Source organism: Chelonia mydas, chromosome 8, assembly GCF_015237465.2.
Source record: "Chelonia mydas isolate rCheMyd1 chromosome 8, rCheMyd1.pri.v2, whole genome shotgun sequence".
Lineage (NCBI taxonomy): Eukaryota > Metazoa > Chordata > Testudines > Cheloniidae > Chelonia > Chelonia mydas.
Genome location: NC_057854.1, coordinates 88,891,552 through 88,911,761, shown reverse-complemented (window position 1 = coordinate 88,911,761; position 20,210 = coordinate 88,891,552). Strand labels below are relative to the sequence as shown.

The 20,210-nt window shown below is 40.7% G+C and overlaps 1 protein-coding gene across 3 annotated transcripts in view; it reads right to left on the bottom strand.

The window, feature by feature from the left end:
- Positions 1–20,210, bottom strand: part of LOC102934175 (integrin subunit beta 3 binding protein) — a 52,749-nt gene that overhangs the window by 11,627 nt on the left and 20,912 nt on the right. For 2 of the 3 annotated variants that reach the window (XM_037905978.2, XM_037905980.2), the window contains exons 4-7: positions 13,545–13,620; positions 5,862–5,940; positions 4,190–4,283; positions 3,505–3,564 (exon numbers count right to left, since the gene is read on the bottom strand). In XM_037905978.2, coding sequence (XP_037761906.1) covers positions 3,505–3,564; positions 4,190–4,283; positions 5,862–5,940; positions 13,545–13,620 — 309 coding nt within the window. The remainder of the gene's footprint in view (positions 1–3,504; positions 3,565–4,189; positions 4,284–5,861; positions 5,941–13,544; positions 13,621–20,210) is intronic. The other variant, XM_037905981.2, reaches the window with a different exon arrangement.

Genomic DNA, 20,210 nt, shown 5'->3' with positions numbered 1-20,210 from the left:
CCTTAGAGACTAACCAATTTATTTGAGCATAAGCTTTCGTGAGCTACAGCTCACTTCATCGGATGCATAGTGAGCTGTAGTTCACAAAAGCTTATGCTCAAATAAACTGGTTAGTCTCTAAGGTGCCACAAGTACTCCTTTTCTTTTTGCGAATACAGACTAACACGGCTGTTACTCTGAAACTTATTAAAGTGGTAACTATGCTTCTGCCCTACTTTCAGACAATGAATTCAGATTCACGGTGGAAATCTCATCTAACAAGCATGATAGTTGGCATGGGCTAGTTTCTGTAGCACAAATGGGCCTATACATTTGCTTCACTGTGGCAGCTAGAAAGCATTTCACAAGAGATGTTTCAGAGTAACAGCCGTGTTAGTCTGTATTCGCAAAAAGAAAAGGAGGACTTGTGACACCTTAGAGACTGACCAATTTATTTGAGCATAAGCTTTCGTGAGCTACAGCTCACTTCATCGGATGCAAGAGAGGCACCAGCTGCCTGCCAGCAATGGCCCAAGATGCTCTCCATTGGTTTTCACTGGCCAAGAGGCTCAGGAGTCCATTGTGAAGACAGCAGCGCAGACTTCCCCTCACGCTTTTCAAAACCTCAGCTTACACAAATGATCAAATTCCACCAAAAAAGATGGTGCAACTTGTTCCTTTTCTCTCTGTCATAGTCTCCTCTGAGCCAGCAAGACTGTCTTGAATTTCATTTTTTTTTCCCAGTGTAGGAGGAGAATTCCCCACAGCAGGAGGTATAGGGAGGGATCTGCAGCTGGGCAGAGGCAATCCACGTTGATTTGATGGCTTGCTATCTGGAACAGTTTCTGTTGGTTGGAACTTATGGTGGACAAAAAGTTCATCTTCCTTTTGCCGTTACAACATAGGATAGTAGAAATTCCCTCCTTTTTATTTTTTTCAATTACACGTATCTACATTTTAAATTAATTGATGGGCTTTAGAGCACGTCTCTTACCCTCACATTTATCTGTCATCAGAGAATAATGGGTACTTGATAGGGGGTGTGGGGGGGAAAGCAGGAAGAACACATGTAGGGGTTAGTGAGTCAATGGTAGTGGACTGACTACTAATGGCTACAGTGTTTCATCGGATTATTTCTTCACCAGGGAATTTCAGAAGTCCATGAAAACTCAAAGAACCTGTGTTCTTATCCAGCTTTACCCTTCATGTTATTAGAAATTACTACTCCCCTAGTGAGACTCCGATCATACCTGTCTGTTATATGTCTCCCTAAATTCCATCAGGTAAAACAGAGAGGGAAGTTTGTTTACATCTGAAAGAAACTTTGTAATGACAACATACTTGAGTTATGAAATGAACAGAGGCACTAGAAGCTCTAACTTAGTATGAGATGCACGTCAAATATTTTATTGGATATGGATCAACTATTGTCCAGATTCATGATGGTTGTTTACACCTTTGCTACCGAAAGATGGATTTTTTTTTAAAGTTTAGAATTTGCGGAACGTTGTAGAGATTTGGGGGGGAGGGGTTCAAAGGCCTGTTGCTAGGAATTTAGTTTTGCTTGTTGTATACATTAGAAGATATTCATTATTATTTATTAAACACAGCAAAAGAAAGGAGAAAAAGGCAAAAAAATTGTAGCTTTAAAAAACCAAGTCAGTCTTCATATTAAATTCCTTTATAGTCTCTTCTCCCTCTCTCTATATTGACAGATTTTAAAACAAAAAATTCTTTCTTGGATGTTTTTTTAAAATGACATTAAATATTTTTGTTGGGGGGAAAAAAGTATTAATTATATACTGTAGCTCTCAGGTTTTGCAGTTTAAGTCTGATCCTGTTTCTTCCTAAAATAAACCAACTGCACAAGAGAATAGAATAACAAGAGACAGGAAGAGGCATCTCTGTCTCTGTTGCTTGCAGGTTGGCTGATTGAAGACTACAGATACATGACCCAGTTAGCTCCTCTTGGACACCAGCTCTACTTACCTGGGCCTGGTAAATGGTTGGCTAGGATCGTCTTATTTCCCTTTGGCACAAATTTTAATTTTGATCAGCCCACTCAGGAATCATTTTTATGACCTTGCCAAACTGGATGTGCCCAAGAGTGGCAAGGTTATATTTACCTTGGCTGGCTAAGCAAGACTCTTTTTAGAGAACAAGCAAACAGAGAAAGAGGACAGGAATAATAATACCAGCTAGCTCTTATACAGGGCTTTCCATCAAAGTGCTTAAATAGGAGGTCAGTATCATTATCCCCATTTTATAGATATGAAAATAAGGCACAGAGAGGGGAAGTGACTTGCCTAAGGTCACCCAGCCAATCAGTGGCAGAGCTGGAGCCGGAACCCAGATCTGCGAGTTCCAATCCAGTGTTCTATTCACTAGGCCACACTGATGCCTAACAAAGACAGGAGTGGAAACTGACATGAAGGAGGGAGTTTGCATCTTGGGAGTTGCTTAGGGTACAGCCTTGGAAATGGATACTGTTGTTTTGGTTCCCTTTCCTCACTTGATCCAGTCACAACATCTTTCAGGATCAGCAAAAAGGCCCAGTGATGAGATGGTAAATCTCTGGTTCCCAGAGTGCAGTGGAGTGGAGTGCAGGTTACTTTGATGGTGATGCTGCTGCTCCAAAGCTTCCTGCTACAGTAAGTGCCACGTGCTTTCCAGAAAAGAAGTTCCCTTTAATGGTGTCAATCTCATCTCATCAAAGTTGTGCAGTCAGAACAAATTTACAATAGTTATATATTGACACTTCTTCTTGTCTTAAAGATGACACTGGTCTGCTGCTGTAACAATTCACCAGAAAGTTTGGAAGCCCCCAATCAACAATACATAACACTAACTCAGTTCGCACCATTTCTTTGTTTTGTACTCGCCATTTGTTGTAGTTAGAAACTTCTTAGCACGTCTCTTTCTCTACCCTACAAAGGTATTCATTCTAGTGTCCTAGGGCACGCACATTCTTTTTCCACTGCAGTTTCAATTGAGTTTTTAATCAATTCTATAAGGATTTGTATCTGTCAGAATAAGTTATGAAATGATGTAATATTTAGTATTTCAGTGTTCTCAGGAGTGTACTAGTCACCTCACAATTTAGATAAGGTGAGATGGTCTCTGACTCAAAAAGATGCAAAGAAAGTTGTGTGCGAGGGAAGACAGGATGAACATGAGCAACTGCTGGATGATATGTTTATAAAGAAAAAGGCTAAAGGGCCTGATTGACTTCAATGGCCTTTGGATCAGGCCCCAATGCACTACTAATACGTAAATGCCCTCCTTATGCATTGTTTCTGCAATAAGAACTTCTGTATACAACTATTCAGGCTAAAAAGAAACGAAGTTTCAAAGAACTTAAAAGAAAAATTAATTTAGTCTATATATAGGAAGGAAACACAAATCTGATATGGTTCTTTGCTAAAGGTTATTTGAAGACTTTCAAAAGGAAGTCACTGAAAGGAACCCAATGATGGGTATTAACCATCAAAGCAGATGCTAGATAAATTAAAAAATAAATATTACCTCGGGCAGGATGTTTTGCATTACTCCTCCTCAGCAGCTTTTGTTTTTCTGCTTGAGCCACTAATGAATAAAACACATTTAAAGGTCAAGAAAACTTTAACGATTTTAATGAAAGCAGATAAAGACAAGTTACCTCGTCTTTACCCGCCCCCCCAAGGAGATGGATTTTTTAAAAGGATAATAAAAACAGCACACATTGTTGGCTAAAAACCATTATAAAAAACAATCTGCAAAGCCCAAGCACGTCGTCTCAAATTAGTGCTTATGTCCCACCCATTATTTTTCCTTCCAATATTTCCCTCTGATGATAACATGGCACTTTGTCTCAAGTTCAGAGATGAGAGGAATGGTTCTTCTCCCTGTTACGGTCAGCAGAAATGCGTGCATGCCCCCAGACAAAGGGTTCTATAGGTTCATGTAGGTTTGACATCTTGTTTACATCAGTCTCCTGGACCTGGCAATCTCATGCCCTATCCTGAATGTAGTTGCTCTGGTTAGTAATGTAAGCATAAAGACAGTATCAAACACTAGCATTCTATTTACAAAAACTTCTGTTTGTATTACAGTAGCACCTAGTATTAGTGATTGTATTCATGCAAAATTTAAAATTAGCATATTTGGAATAAAATCTGATAAGTGTTAGTTGTCAAATTATAGTAAAGAGATAAAAACTGTTGAAGCTTACTTAGAACTTTGGTCTTCTGCACTTCAGCTTTCAAGTTACAGGATGAGTCTGAGATGCCAAAAATATTTTCAAGCTCTCTACTGCCCTCTAAAGCCTGAAAGTAGAATTAAAAACAATATTAATTTTATTCCTAAACCAACAAATTGCTATATAGACTGACAGAGAGACAAGGTATGTGAGGTAATATCTTCTATTGGATCAACTTCTGTTCGTGAGAGAGACAAGCTTTTGAGCTCACACAGAGCTCTTCTTCAGGTATTACCTCACCCACCTTGTCTCGCTGAAGTCCAGGGACCAACACAGTTACAACACTACATAAACAGTCTAACAAACATTTTCAATGCAACTTATAATTAACAACCCACTCTAGCAAAGGGTAAAATTTTCACAAACACCTAAGTAACTTAAGTAAATGAAAGACACTAGGACTTAGGCTCCTAAGTAAGTAGGTCACTTTTGAAAATGGAACTTGTGTGTTTCTGAAAACATTATTTGAAAACTCTTGTTACGGTTTGCTTCATTTATATATCTTCAGCTTTTTAAACAAAGAGATTCACACCTGATCCCCACAAAAACAATGCTGGTACTTGTATAAATTTGCCTTAATATGTTACTAAAGAAAGAAAATCTATCAGCTTTTAAGATTCTCTTGCATATGATCTTCAACAATAAATCTAAAAATCCCCACTGTATCAATTTCATTAGCAAGGCCAAGATTTTATTTTTAAATGTATTTGTAAAAGCCAAATTGAAAATCTTTAATTGAAGAATTTCAAAAATAGTGCCAGGGTGTCAATCTAAATAAGTCTTTTTGAAACAACAGCGTGTGTGTAACAGCATGAGTAAGTAAAATAAAACAATTTGAATAGGCTGAATTATTTCTGAGGACTTTGAAGTACACAAGAGAACTTTGTCATGAATTTATTCAGTACAGAGAATATGAATAAACCACATTGTGTGTGATAAACGGACTCCATCAAAAGTTGACACATTAACAATGAATTGAATAGTATGATGACTTCAACACAAATAGATGTTTAATTTTCAAGTCCTTACATACAAGAGTAGGACTGACAGAAGCTAGGACTGGATGACAAGGGCTGAATCACTTGATAATTGCTCAGTTCGGTTCATTCTCCCTGAACCTCTGGCCACTGTCAGAAGACAAGCAAGATGGACCATTCTTATGTTCTAATGAAATCTATGCAGCAATAATTTATAACTCTGTCAATACTACTTAGTAATGACCTTACATAGTATAATTTCTTACAACTTAGACATAGGGATAAAAGTTAAAAACAGATCTTTTGGCTAAACTGGTTTAGAGGTATAAATTTTGCTTTGGCTGCAGGATTTGTTCAAGATTCAAATCCTGGACAAGCAAAGATGTTCCTGTGTCATACAGGGGGTCAGACCAGATGATCACAATGGTCTCTTCTGGCCTTGGAATCTATGAATAAAAAACCTATTGTGCCAATGTACTTTGAAAAGTGACTTGGGAAAAAAAATTAAATGATATGGTGAGCTTCTATATTTGTCTCTCAATGATTTTCAGGTCAAAAGCTTTGTTTTCTTGCCTTTAAATCTCAAAGAATACTGTATATAAGATTTTATTTTCTTCAAGTTTATTTTTAAAGTACATTAAGAAAATTAATGCCACTAGAAGACAGACCTGTAAACTTGTTAAGCTTTGTCTCATTTTCAGAAATCTCACCAATGAATATTCAACTTCAGACTGCAACACCATAAACCTACGTAAAAGAGAAATGATTTAAATCAATGATGTCAGGATCTATTGGGAATAATCATTTTAAAAGTCTTTCTTAGAGGCCCCTCCAACAACAGTATGGTCTCAGCACTAAGTAAATAATAGTTAGTTTATCCTGATAACACTACTGTGAAGTAGGAAAATATCATCTTTGTTTTAAAAATGGGGAACTCAGGCCCAGAGAAATTAAGGCTATGTCTACACTACAGCTGAACAAGCCTCCAAGCCCAGGTAGACGGACACATGCTAGCGGGCCTTGAGCTAGTGTGCTAAAAATAGTAATGTGGATGTTGCAGCTCAAGCTCTCAAGCCTAGGGGGTCAGGTGAGCTTGAGAGCCTGAGCCGCAATCTCCATACTTTAAAAAAAAAAAAAAAATTTAAACCTGTTTGCTCGAGCCTCTCTAGTGCGAGTTTCAGAGTAACAGCCGTGTTAGTCTGTATTCGCAAAAAGAAAAGGAGTACTTGTGGCACCTTAGAGACTAACCAATTTATTTGAACATAATCATGCTTCCGAATAAGTGAGCTGTAGCTCACAAAAGCTTATGCTCAAATAAATTGGTTAATTTCTAAGGTGCCACAAGTACTCCTTTTCTAGTGCGAGTCTATCTACTGGAGTTGGGAGGCTTGCTCCCACTTCCAGTGTAGACATACCCAATCCGACTTGCCCATGATCACATAAAAAGGCTGTGGCACAACCAGGAATTGAACCCATGCAGTCTCACTTCAGTGACTTAATCAATAGACCATTTTTCAGTCCACAGACTTGTTCTAATACTAATGTAAAGATTAGTCAGTTTTTAGAGGTTGATGAGTTTAGTAAGAAAAGCAAAGTAGTACACAATTGGATCAGGTTCTAAATGGCAGATTATTCAGTGTACGATTGAGGATTTGCACTAAATACTTATGAGGGAAAACTGTCAAATGTTCTTCTAACAAAGACTTAGAACAGGTTCTCTTTGAAGCATGTCAGCATAGAAATCAAATATGGACAAATGGGAAAACATCCATTCACTTTTTTTTCCCCAACAAAAGGAAGGATCTCATTGTCATACTGAGCCTTATGGAAAAAGAAAGTTATTATTATTGCATTTTTACACAGCAACAGATGGTTAGACAGAAGAGGAAATGCCAATGTCAGTGTATCATACAATATATTTTTCCCCTCAGAACATAAAGCGTATGGAAGTTCACATAAAATATTACTATGTAGGTGTTTGTTTGTACATGTGCTTTATTGACATGTCACTAACTGCTGTTCGCAAATTTTGCAGTTATTTTTGAACATATTGACTACAAACATTTACATGTCTAAAGTGACTATGCTTACTTGAATGGGTTTGCATTTGCAAGGTTACCACCACTTGGAAACAATGGTATATACATTGACCAGACATTTACTGTATCATGGGATTAAGAGTACTGTATTTGCGGGGATTAAGAGTTTTCCACACTAAAAACAAGACATTTGTAAATATTTGCCTAAAGAGATTATGACTATTCAAAGATCATTTTTTTTAAGGTCCAAAGGGAGCCATTATGATCATCAAGCCTGGCCATACAACCTCGCTCAAAAGTTTCTGCATCAAGCCCATCATTTCTTTTTGAGCTACAACATACCTTTTAGACCATACCTTGACTTAAAATCTTCCAGTGATGGAGAGTCAATCATGTCCCTAGGTTAATTATTCCAATTGTTAATTACTCTCTTGGGGTTTTAGTTTAAGCATGAAGAAAAAAAAAACCTGTTTCATATGAAGGCACTGTAGTGAATTCTTCCATAATTCAAAGTATTTTAGTTGATTAACGTTGACATTCATTTGTGCCTTCCCCACAAATTCCATGTACCCAGTGGTGAGCTGGAGCCGGTTCCCAGCGGTTTGTTAGAACCGGTTGTTAAATTTAGAAGCCCTTTTAGAACCGGTTGTTTCGCGAGGGACAACCAGTTCTAAAAGGGCTTCTAAATTTAACCGGCCCAAAGTGGTGCCTTAGGCGCCGACTTCATGGGTGCTCCAGCCCTGGAGCACCCAAGGGGAAAATTTGGCGGGTGCAGAGCACCCACCGGCCACTCCCTGCCCCACCCCCGGCCCCAGCTCACCTCCGCTCTGCCTCCTCCCCTGAACGCGCCACCCTGCTCTGCTTCTCCCCCCCACCCCCCGTTTTCCGCGAATCAGGTGTTCGCGCGGGAAGCTGGGGCGGGCTGAGAAGCAGGCGGCAGCTTCGTGCTCAGGCCCAGGGAGGCAGAGCAGAGGTGAGCTGGGGCAGGGGGGCGCGAGGAGGGCCGCCCGCACCGCAGCAGGTAACCGGGGGGGGCGCAGGGGAACCGCTCCCCGCCCCAGCTCACCGCCACCCTCAGCCTGAGCAGGAAGCCGCGGCCTGCTTCTCAGCCTTCCCGCCGAACAGCTGATTCACGGGAAGTGGGGGGGGTGGGCGCGGAGAAGCAGAGTGGGGTGGTGGGTTCAGGGGTGGAGGCGGAGCGGAGGTGAGGTGAGCTGGGGCTGGGCACAGGGTGGGGAGCTGCCGGTGGGGGTTCTGCACCCACCAATTTTCCCTGTGGGTGCTCCGGGGCTGGATTGGTGGGTGCAGGGAGTCGGTGCCTAAGGCGCCACTTTTGGTGTGATCAGTGGGGGAGTGGCCGCTCCCCTGCAGCTACACTCCCACGTCCCTAGGAGCCAGAGGGACCTGCCGGATGCTTCCTGGGAGCTGCCCAGGTAAGCATCGCCTGGACTCCCCACCTCGCCCCCCAGCAGGTGCCTCTGGCTCTTAGGGGTGGGGTGGGCACCCACTACGGTGGCCCACGAGACCCTCCTGCCCGGTTCTGGGGGCAGTCGGGACAGGGGAGGGGGGTGGATGGGGCAGGAGTCCTGGGGGGAGCATCAGGGAACACGGGGGGGTTGGATGGGGCAGGAGGCCCCGGGGGGCGGGGATGGGCAATGACCCCTTGTCGGGTGAGGAGGGAACCTGTTGTTAAGATTTTGGCATCTCATCACTGCATGTACCTTTAGTAAAACATGTATGCAGTGTAATTGTAGCCATGTAGGTCCCAGAATATGAGAGAGATAAGGTGGGTGACGCAAAGTCTTTTATGATACCAACTTCTGTTGGTGAGAACAATAAAAGATCCAATAAAGGATATTACTCACCCATCTTGTCACTTTAGTAAAATGTTTTCCAAAAATTAATAAAACCTACAAGTAAACCCACAGCTTGTAGTTTAAAAAAATTAACTATTCATGAAAGAGGATTTAAATGCCATGCTCAAAATGAAAAAGATCAAGGTAAATTTTAAAATTGGTGTCCCTTTATCATAAGTCAAAGCAGGTTAAGTTCCAGATCTGTATGGGAATCTACTAGCACGGTCCCCTGAGTTTGTGCAGATTGAGATGAAAGGTCAGGACATAAGACACTTTTCTGGCATTCTTAAATTGTAAGGTAGGTATCAGTGTCAGTGTATGTGAATCTCTTTGCAGGACTGCGTCCGTAGTTTTCAATGATCACTTAAAGAATTACAGTCACTGATATAGCTGAAGGATGTGAATTCCAAACAACTAGAGTGCTGCTTACTGTTCTAGTGGGCTCCACCACTCAAATGATATTTACTATCCTGCAATAAAGGAATCCCACACTTAAGCAAAAAGATGAAGCATCTAGTAAAATAAAAAGAACCTTCTGAAATACCTTTATCAAAAGGAAGAGCTCTAACTCCAAGCATAAGAAAAAAAAATAATGCTTATTCAAATAAACATTGCATCTTCTGAAAAATGATAGAAACTACTTAAGATTTGGAGGAAGTGAATAAAAATTCCTGTTTGACTGAAGCTGCTAAACTTTCAGTTATAGGCAGGGCTGATAGAGCCGCCTATTATTAAAGTTGCTTGACAATTATCAGACCCTTTTTTTCAATTGCTTATAACTTTACCAGACTTTAGATTGAAATTTTTCATGCCAGGTGTTGGCCTCACACTGAACTTTTTAGGAAACTTTCAGACAAAATGGTTCTGCTGTTTCCAAGAATGAGGCTAGGAAAAAATAAATTTTGCCCATTTAAAAAAATTCTCATGACCTTTTCTTTGAAAAGCTTGAGTATCCCCATGCTTTGGAGCAAGTCCTTGAAAATTGGCAGAGGGCGGCCTTTGTGTCACCTTGTGCCTTTTGTCACCCCTATGAAAATCCACCCAGATCTGGCTGCATTATAAATCTTTGAAAAAAAAATCACAATTTGCACATGCTCAGTAGAGCCTACTTAGATTTTAGCATCTAAAATCTCTGAAAATTCTATCCTTAGCGAGCATGCTTGAGCGTCGCAGATCTCCTAATGCTGACCAGACTGCACATACACCATCCACAGGATTCTTGCCTCATTCAGTGCACAGGATGGGTGGACCAGCTCTGGAGATGAGTCAAGGTTGAATAATGAAGGAGACCATTGTCTACAGGACAAATTGAACAATGAGAAAAAAACAAAATATTGAATAGCTGCTCAGTAAGCAAGCACTGTCCAGCCTGTGCACTGTATGAGGCAAGGGTGCAGTGGAAAAAATAGTATGCAATCATGTAATTAAATACTGTATCAATGCATATGCCCAAGGGGAATAAATTATATTTGCACAGGCATTGACTTGGCAACCTTACTAGTGTTTTTTAATGGTGTTTTTTTGTAATTTTCTAGGTTTTTGTTTTTATTTTAAACACACTGAAAAAATAGATTCCCTCAAGGCATCATGACACCCACATGGTTCATCAGCAGGATGGAAACTTGAGATCCACCACATAGACTTTTCCCAGTTGAGTTAACAGAGTAACTGACAGCAGCAGTAGATTGTCATTCTTTATGTGGACCAGCATGGGAGGGAGAAAAGACACACCCTTGACAGTAGGTTTCACAGATATTTGCTGACAGCAGAGGAATGATGAGACTCAGAAATCTTTGGTTTTGTTCCAGGCTCTTGAGGGGAGTGTACTCTAGAGGGCACAGACTCTTCTGCCCATTCCCCACAAACCAGACATCTTCTGTACCTTCCCCTCCTAATTGTCCCTGTCCCAGTCTCATTGTCCTAGTCAGTCCCAGTTTTTACTCCTCAGGTTTCTCATCTAGGCCCTATCCCCTTTGCTCAGACAGTCCTAGTCTCTCCCCTCCAGGCTTGCTCTACGAGTCCTAATCTTCCTCCCTACGCCCAATCTCTCCCTGTCCCCACATCCAATCCCAGTTCTCCCCTACCTATCCCAATTCTTTGTCCCCAATTTCCTTGCACAGCTAGTCCTAGTTCCCTCGTTCCAGCTCCTCATCTGATCTCTCTCCTTCCCCCCTGCCGACTCCTAGTCCTACTCTCCTCATTCAGTCTCCCCTCCCTCACCTCCTCGCTGGCTCCTCATCCCAGTCTCTCTGCCCAGCCAGTTCTAGTTCTTCCTCTGCACCCGAACTCCCCATCCAATCTCAGTGTTCTCTGCCACTGCAGCCAACTGGTTCCTAGTCCGTGTTTCTCTAACCAACTTCCAGTAGCTTCTCTCCCCTCCCCCCATTCCAGTCCCAATCTCACCAAACTCCTTGTTCCAATCTATTCTTTTTCCTCCCCCTCTGCATTTCAGAGCTTTTGTCCCCTCTGCATTTCAGGTGGCTTCCTCCTCCATGCTGCCAGGGTGGTAGCAGAGGGGCGCTTAGAGCACAGGATCCCTGCTTTCAGTTCCAATGCCCAGCCCCAAGCAGCTGGGGGCAGCAATAACAGGGAAAGTCCAGCTTGACCCCTGTAGCCCTGGCTGGAAAATGGTTAGTTGCTCTGTACATGCACAGTCTGGTCACACACAGGAGCAAGCAGGGGAGAGAGCATGATCAATGGGAATAGAATCCACCAAGTCTATTCAAACTGCAATTTTTCAAAGGCTTATACCTTGGCAAAATCTGGATAGATTTTCAAAGGGATAGCAAAAATCACATTGCTGACACAAAGGCCATTACCTGCCAAATTTCAAGGCCCTGCTCCAAAGCAAGGGGCAATAGAGATTTTCAAAGAAAAGTTCACCCAGCATTTAACATAGGCACAAACAACATGTGTCTTCCCTAGCTTCATTCTTGGAAACAGTGGAACCATTTTGGATGAAATTTCCCCCCAAAATTCAACCTCAAGCAGATACCTGGCATGGAAAATTTCAACCAAACTGTTAAAGTTTGGTAAAATTATAAGCAACAGAAAACAGAGTCTTATAATTAAGGCTAAGATTTTGTCAAGGACATTTTTAGTAAAAGTCACACACAGGTCATGGGCAAAAAAAAGAAAATTTCAGGGAAGCTGTGACCTGTCCATGACGTTTACTAAAAATATATCTCACAAAATGGGGACGTTCAGGTGCCTGAAGCAGGGCAGATGCGCAGGGGCTAGGAGCTGCCTGCAGCAGCTAGGGGTTGCGGGGTACCCCTGTCGCATGCAGCTCCGGGGGCCCCCCACTGCCTGTGGGGGTCAGGAGCTGTGGGATGCCCCCATCTCCCATGTCGGCTGGGAGCTTCGGGGTAACCCCATCGGCAGCAGGCCAGGAGCTGTGGGGGTTCCCCTACCGTGGCTAGGAGCTGCAGGGCTCCCTGCCGGTGGCGGCGCCTGCAGGCTCAGGGATTCTCCCACCCCTGTGGCAGCTGGGGGTTTGGGGGTCCTGTACCAGGGGCTCTGGGATTCCCCAGTTGCCCGTGGAGGCTGGGAGCTGGGGGTTCCCCTGCTGCCTGCGGTGGCTTGGAGCTCCGGGGGCCACCAGAGGCACCAGGCATACCCTGCAGTTCCCTGCCCCCGCTGGAGGCGGGGGAACCCTGCAGCTCCCGACCACCACAGGCTGAAGTCACAGAGGTTGCTGCAAGTCACGGATTCCATGACTTCCGTGACCTACATGATTAAATCATAGCCCTAGTTATAATGGGCAGTACCAGACAACCTTAATATGTATCACGCTACCACCCCACCTATAATATATTTTACCAACTCTGACTCCTATTCAGCACAATACTTAAGCATTCCTTCTTTATGCACACCTTATGTCCATCCCTGTTTAGCAAAGCACCTGAGCAGCCACCTAACTTGATGTACCCGCTTAAGTGCTTTGTTGAATTGAGGCCTATAAATGTCCATCACTGTCAGAAGGCTTATGTACTAAAGTCAGTTTGCAGCAAGAAAAACAAGATTCTTATGGGAACGTTTTAGCAAAACAAATATACATTTGAAGTCAGAATCATGACCCATTGTGATGAGAGGTATCAAAATCAACCACTAGAATTTGGCAATGCATCTTTACCACAAGCAATGCTTCCAGCAAAATCTAAAGAGCTTGCACATGTGAAACAGTTTGGAAAAACAACACACATTCCTTAATTAGAATACTGCCATTATGGGTGGGATTTCTAATAATGGGTACGGGAGTTAGGTTAGGTTACCAAATCCCATGGAAAAATCAGATTGGGTGTCCAACTCCCTTAGCTGCTTTAGAAAACCCCACCCTGGATAATCTCGAAGTATAAAAGAACAATCATTCCAAGTTTTATTTCTCTAAGGAAATAGTCACTTCCCTCATAACTGAAAATGATGCCATTTTATCACCACATACTGGTATACTTACTTATCATACTCTTCTGTTTGAGATTGCCCTCTTCTGGATAAACCGATTTCTGAGTCGTTCAGCTCATTTCTGTCTCCTAAGAAGCCCATAATAAAGAAAGAAATAAAAATGAAACAGGTGTACTGTATGTAGTTGGAAGCAGTAGAAAAAAAAGAGGCGTTAGCATGCATCCTGACTACAGAGAAATCTCTTAAAAACAGCTTGCTTATGAAACAAGGATCACGGTCCCACTAACAAACACACAAACTTTTTTTTTTTTTTAATTTGTCACCTCAGTGGCTTCTGTAGCTTTTAGATGTAAACAATTTGGAACTACAGTGTCAGTGACTGGAATTTGGTATCATTCTGTCAGAAATTAGAAGATCAAAAACTGCTGAACATCTTGTTTAAGAATATTTTTCAAAATGCAGCATGTTGGAGAAAAATCTTTATCTATAAAGCACTTCTATGACTGAGAAGTAAAACCTCCACTTTCTTTAACAAAAAGAAAGCCTGTGCCTCTACCCTGAACCCCATCTTGTATGAGACTAAAAGGAGACAGTGCAACTTCTTTCCAAATGCTCTGACATAGTACATTGATATTACAGTATTCAAGCCAAGTGCCTGTCACAGGACAGGATGTGAACAAGTCATATTTCTGTATTTCAATGTACAGATTCTTAGAGCATTTGCATGTTTCTGTCAGGAAATGGGATGAGGGAGGGAATCACCACAAAACTCCACTGCTATAGTTTTGCTAATTAAACTTGAATTCAGATGTGGTGCAAAGAAAATAAACTGCCTTTTGGATAAGAAATCTGTATGGCCTACAGTGATTACAGCTGAGCAATTATAGATCACAAGCTTTAGATTGGTGTATATTCAGATCAATTTAACTGGAAAAAAGTTTTTCAGTTGAACAATCAAATGGACAAGAATTTAGAAAGCTATTGTAGTACTAAACTAAATCTACAGCGTCTTGAATCATATCTGCTGGGGCTATTCTGATAGCCCTATATAAATGTCAAGAAACATACAGCATACTTATATTGAGGAACAAAAAAACAACCTTAATCAAATACTATACGTAAAGTTCCTTTCAGTGTATATTCACAATATATCTACCAATACCACTTTAGGAAAAAAATTACATTTGAACAAAATTAGGTACACGCCTTATACCATATATCAATTTCTATATTGGCTTTCTAAGGAAATACAACACTAGCCTGAGCCCCAGGAATCACTGTAAAAGATATTTCCCGTGAGATTTTATTATAGCGATGGCAAAATATACAGTCCATCTTTACTGTGTTTAAACTTCACTTCCATGCACTTCAGGTGCACAGCAAGCGAGGAGCTGTATGATTATTCTCTCCCCCTCAACAATGATTTATTCTGAAGATTTTATAGAAATCCACCATGATGTTTTCATAACAAAGAAATAATTGCATGAGGATCAAAAGTTCTCAAAGCCAGAAAGCTCTCCAATAACCACACCCAATATAGTGTTGTCTTTGAGTGAGAGTCCCTACAAAAATGAAATTCTATCCAGATAAAATAGTGATTGTTCTCTGACAGGTGATGGGGGGATGGTGCTCCAAGAGAAAAATTGTACTAAATGGCAACGGTAGGGTGACCAGATGTCCCGATTTTATAGGGATAGTCCCGATAATTGGGGCTTTTTTTAATATGGGCTCCTATTACCCTCCCCCCCCCGATTTTTCACACTTGCTATCTGGTCAACCTAGGCAACAGAGATCTCTCTTCCCCGCCATTCACGTTCTTATGTCAGCTGACCTGACTGCTCCGACAGTGAATACATTATTTAAAATATAAATATGGCTTAAAGCACATTTACAAAAGGATAAAAAGTGAGACCTAGTTTTTTGTCATATCTTCAACCATATTAGTGACTATCATCACTATGAACCACAGAATTAACTTTTAGTTCAGAGATTTAGTTTTGTTATTTACATAGTGCCTTAGAAGTACACAGCATTTTACATATGTGCAGGAAAAAAGTCCCCACTCAAAGGATCTTATAGTGTAAAACAGATTGATACAACACAGATTATAAAAGGATTAGTATGAGGGTGGCAGCAGACAGCCCTGGAAAGGATACTAGTGATGAAAGAATAAGTGGAAGGATCAAGTTTTAAGGAAGGATCTGACAGTGGAGAGGAAAAAGCCATAAAAATTAGGGCTGTCAAGCGATTAAAAAAATTCATCGAGATTAATCGCACTGTAAAACAATAATAGAATACAATTTATTTAAATATTTTTGGAGGTTTTCTACATTTTCAAATATATTGATTTCAATTACAACACAGAATACAAAGTGTACAGTGCTCACATTATATTTATTTTTGATTACAACTATTTGCACTGTAAAAAAAATAAATAGTATTTTTCAATTCACCCAATACAAGTACTGTAGTGAAATCTCTTTATCATGAAAGTTGGACTTAAAAATGTAGAATTATGCACAAAAAAAACTGCATTCAAAAATAAAACAATGTAAAATTTTAGAGTCTGCAAGTACACTCAGTCCTACTTTTTGTTCAGCCAATCACTCAGACAAAAAAGTTTTTTTACATTTGCAGGAGATAATGCTTCCATCTTCTTGTTTATAATGTCACCTGAAAGTGAGAACAGGAGTTCTCATGGCACTGTTGTAGCCAGTGTCACAAGATATTTACGTGACAGATGCGCTAAAGATTCATGTGTCCTTTCATGCTTCATCCACCATTCCAGGGGAAATGCGTCCATGCTGATGACGGGTTCTGCTTGATAACAATCTGTGACAAAGTTCCTCCTCTGCCTTGGTGGGTCCTGCGCTTATTGGCGGATTTGCTTGCCTCAGAGATCCACGGCATCCCTCAGTTTGGCCACTTTTGCTAGTGGCTCAAACCTGCCATTCACTCAGCTAACCTCATCACTGGCCAGCATGGGGAAAAGGAAGGGGAACAATCCCCACAGTCTTGCTGGTCCACCTAGTAGGTTGGGAGACAGGCCAGGGACCTTCCCCTCTGGTGGGACCCACAGTCCAGGTCAACTCCTCCTGTATCCAGTAGGGAGTTGGGGGGAACCCAGGCCCACCCTCTACTCCGGGTTCCAGCCCAGGGTCCTGTGGATCACAGCTGTCTACAGTGTTTCGTGTAACACCTGTGTGACAGCTACAACTCCTTGGGCTACTTCCCCATGGCCTCCTCCCAACACCTTCTGTATCCTCACCACAGGACCTTCCTCCTGATGCCAGATAGCATTTGTACTCCTCAGTCCTCCAGCAGCACACCCTCTCACTCTCAGCTCCTTGCGTGCCCCTCACTGACTGAAATGAGGTCCTTTTTAAACTAGGTGCCCTGATTAGCCTGTGTACCTTAATTGGTTCCAGCAAGTTCCTGACTGTTCTGGAACTGCCCCTGTTACCTTACCCAGGGAACGGGGACCTGCTTAACCTGGGGCTAATATATCTGCCTTCTGTCACTCTCCTGTAGCCATCTGGCCCAACCCTGTCACAAATCCAAAGCAGTGCGGACCGATGTATGTTCATTTTCATTATCTGAGTCAGATGCCACCAGCACAAGGTTGATTTTCTCATTTGGTTGTTCGGGTTCTGTAGTTTCTGCATCAGAGTGTTGCTCTTTTAAGACTTCTGAAAGCATGCTCCACACCGCGTCCCTTCAGATTTTGGAAGGCACTTCAGATTCTTAAACCTTGGTCAAGTGCTGTAGCTATTTTTAGAAATCTCACATTGGTACCTTCTTTGCGTTTTGTCAAATCTGCAGTAAAAGTGTTCTTAAAATGAACAACATGCTGGGTCATCATCCGAGACTGCTATAACATAAAATATATGGCAGAATGCGGGTAAAACACAGAGCGGAGACATACAATTCTCCCCCAAGGAGTTCAGTCACAAATTTAATTAATGCCTTATTTTGTTAACGAGCATCATCAGCATGGAAGCATGTCCTCTGGGATGGTGGCTGAAGCATGACGGGACATACAAATGTTTGGCATATCTGGCACGTAAATACCTTGCAGTGCCGGCTACAAAAAGTGCCATGCAAATGCCTGTTCTCGCTTTCTGGTGACATTGTAAAGAAGAAGAGGGCAGCATTATCTCCTGTAAATGTAATAATATTGTTTATCTTAGCAATTGGCTGAACAAGCAGGAGGACTGAGTTGACTTGTAGGCTCTGAAGTTTTGCATTGTTTTGTTTTTGAGTGCAGTTACGTAATGAAAAAAATCTACATTTGTAAGATGCACTTTCATGACAAAGAGATTGCACTACAGTACTTGTATGAGCTAAACTGAAAAATACTATTTCTTTGGTTTGTTATTTTTACAATGCAAATATTTATAATAAAAATAATATACTCTTTGATTTTAATTACCACACAGAATACTATATATATATATATATCTATATATATATATATATATATATATATATATATATAGAAAAATATAGAAAAACATCCAAAATATTTAATAAATTTCCATTGGTATTTTATTGTTTAAGAGTGTGATTAAAACTGCAATTAATTTTTAATCATGATTAGTTTTTTTTAGTAAATCACGTGAGTTAACTGTAATTAATCGACAGCCTAATAAAAATATAAGAAAATTTAAGCTAGATTTAAGTTCAGGAAAAACAAGTTCAAATCCATATGACTTCAATAGGTTTTGCTTCATGTACAAATTCAGATCTTCTATTTATAGACTCAAATCCTCTCTTCTCTTTTTCTATTTGACTGGGTTTTTTTGTTGTTTTTTCTGGGGGGAGAGGGAGGATAATAAGTTTATAGTGACTTGTGGCCCAAGAGCAAAGAGTTTTTTCTTATTGAATATAACAAGTCCATTCAGGCTCTCTTCTAATTGTTGGACTTTCTTTTCCAAATCAGTTGGTCCCCTTATTAAATTATCCCTTGGATCTGCCATTTGTTATGAGGAGATGATGCAAGGGTGATGCATGGTATTGTTCTCCGATATAGGATAGCGGGTTTTTTTTAAACTTGGTTATGTCAATGGATGCCTTAGAAGCCCCTGTAACATGTCAGTCAAGTTTAGTGTTCACAGCACTTACAGGTCAGCAGACCCGATCAAATACAATGCCTAGTTCTTCTATTTTCAAAAATAGTAAAGATCAGTATTATTTTTACCAGAACAATTTCATACAGAAGCATTTTCACTTAGTTCTTAAAATACCTACCCCTACCTCAACACACACAGCTTCATTCCCAAAACATATTACAGTGTCTCATTGCCTCTGTAAGGTGGAATACATCCTAGGGCGGAGGGCTTGCAGCAAGCCGTGGGCCCTTAATGTGGGGTTTAAGAGGTGCATAGGTACCAATGCAGGCCCACTGCACTGGGGTGGATTTCACCCTTAGCTATTATATATCACCTTTTTGACATGAGAAATGGCCCCACCTTCCCCTTGATTCAGTGTAAATGTTAAGTGCTTTCACTTCTTTTCACTGGCTTTTAAATTATTGCATGTAAGTATTAGCTCTGTAGGATGGATTAAGTTTTAATTTTAATGTTTTGTAAAGCGTTTTGAGATTCCTCAGCATGACAAAGTGCTATAAAAGTTTAAGTTGTTCCACAATAGCTGAGGGCCCTATCCCCAAGTTATTTAAAATTTAAATTTAAGTACTTGTAGCAAATTGGCTATCATTTATGAGACTGAAATTACCACGGGACTAGTGACGTACAAGAGCTGAAGTGCATTTGAAAATTAGTAAATTAATTTAAAAATGAATCTTAAAAATATACTAGCCATTAAGGAAGAGGAACTGAAGAAGGGATCATATCTTTTATTTAGAATGTAATAAATGGGACATGCACTTCAAGGTAGTCTGCCAATGCACACGTAAGTTATCATGCAGCCCACCAGAGCACTGCAACAATGAATTCTTGACATCATAAATGTGTACTTACATCAGGGTGTTTAGATTCTGAAAAATACAGTATACTTTTAACCAACAGTAGCATGCTCTGGGCACTTAGACTTCTTGAGGGGCTTACTTAGTCACTCCTATTCAAAGGAAAAATAATATTTACAGTGTTCTTAAATGGACAGCATTTATATATGGAACTTCTTATACTTTGTATAGTGTAAATAGGAAAGTCTTTAAAGCTAATAAAATACATTTTGTAACACAATTCTCTATTGTTGTATTCTTACATTACTTAGTAAAATCCTAAGACATTTAAAATAAAATTTAAAATGTCTTTAGGGAGAGATTTCAGAGTAGCAGCCGTGTTAGTTTGTATTCACAAAAAGAAAAGGAGTACTTGTGGCACCTTAGAGACTAACAAATTTATTTGAGCATAAGCTTTAGTGAGCTAGAGATCAATCCGATGAAGTGAGCTGTAGCTCACGAAAGCTTATGCTCAAATAAATTTGTTAGTCTCTAAGGTGCCACAAGTACTCCTTTTCTTTTAGGGAGAGAGAAGCACTCTGTTGAAAGGATGTGATGCAGCAGTCAGTCTTTGCCACCATTTTGTAGCAATATGAATGTAGAAAAAGGTAGTTAGTGCTCCATTACTGAATAATTATCCATCTAAATGTCAGCTGTGAACATGTGATCAGTCTTTTTATGAGCCAAAAGAATGTTCCCTTATGTCCATATTTAATTTCAGTATGGAAATACAGTACATGCTCACCTTTCCCA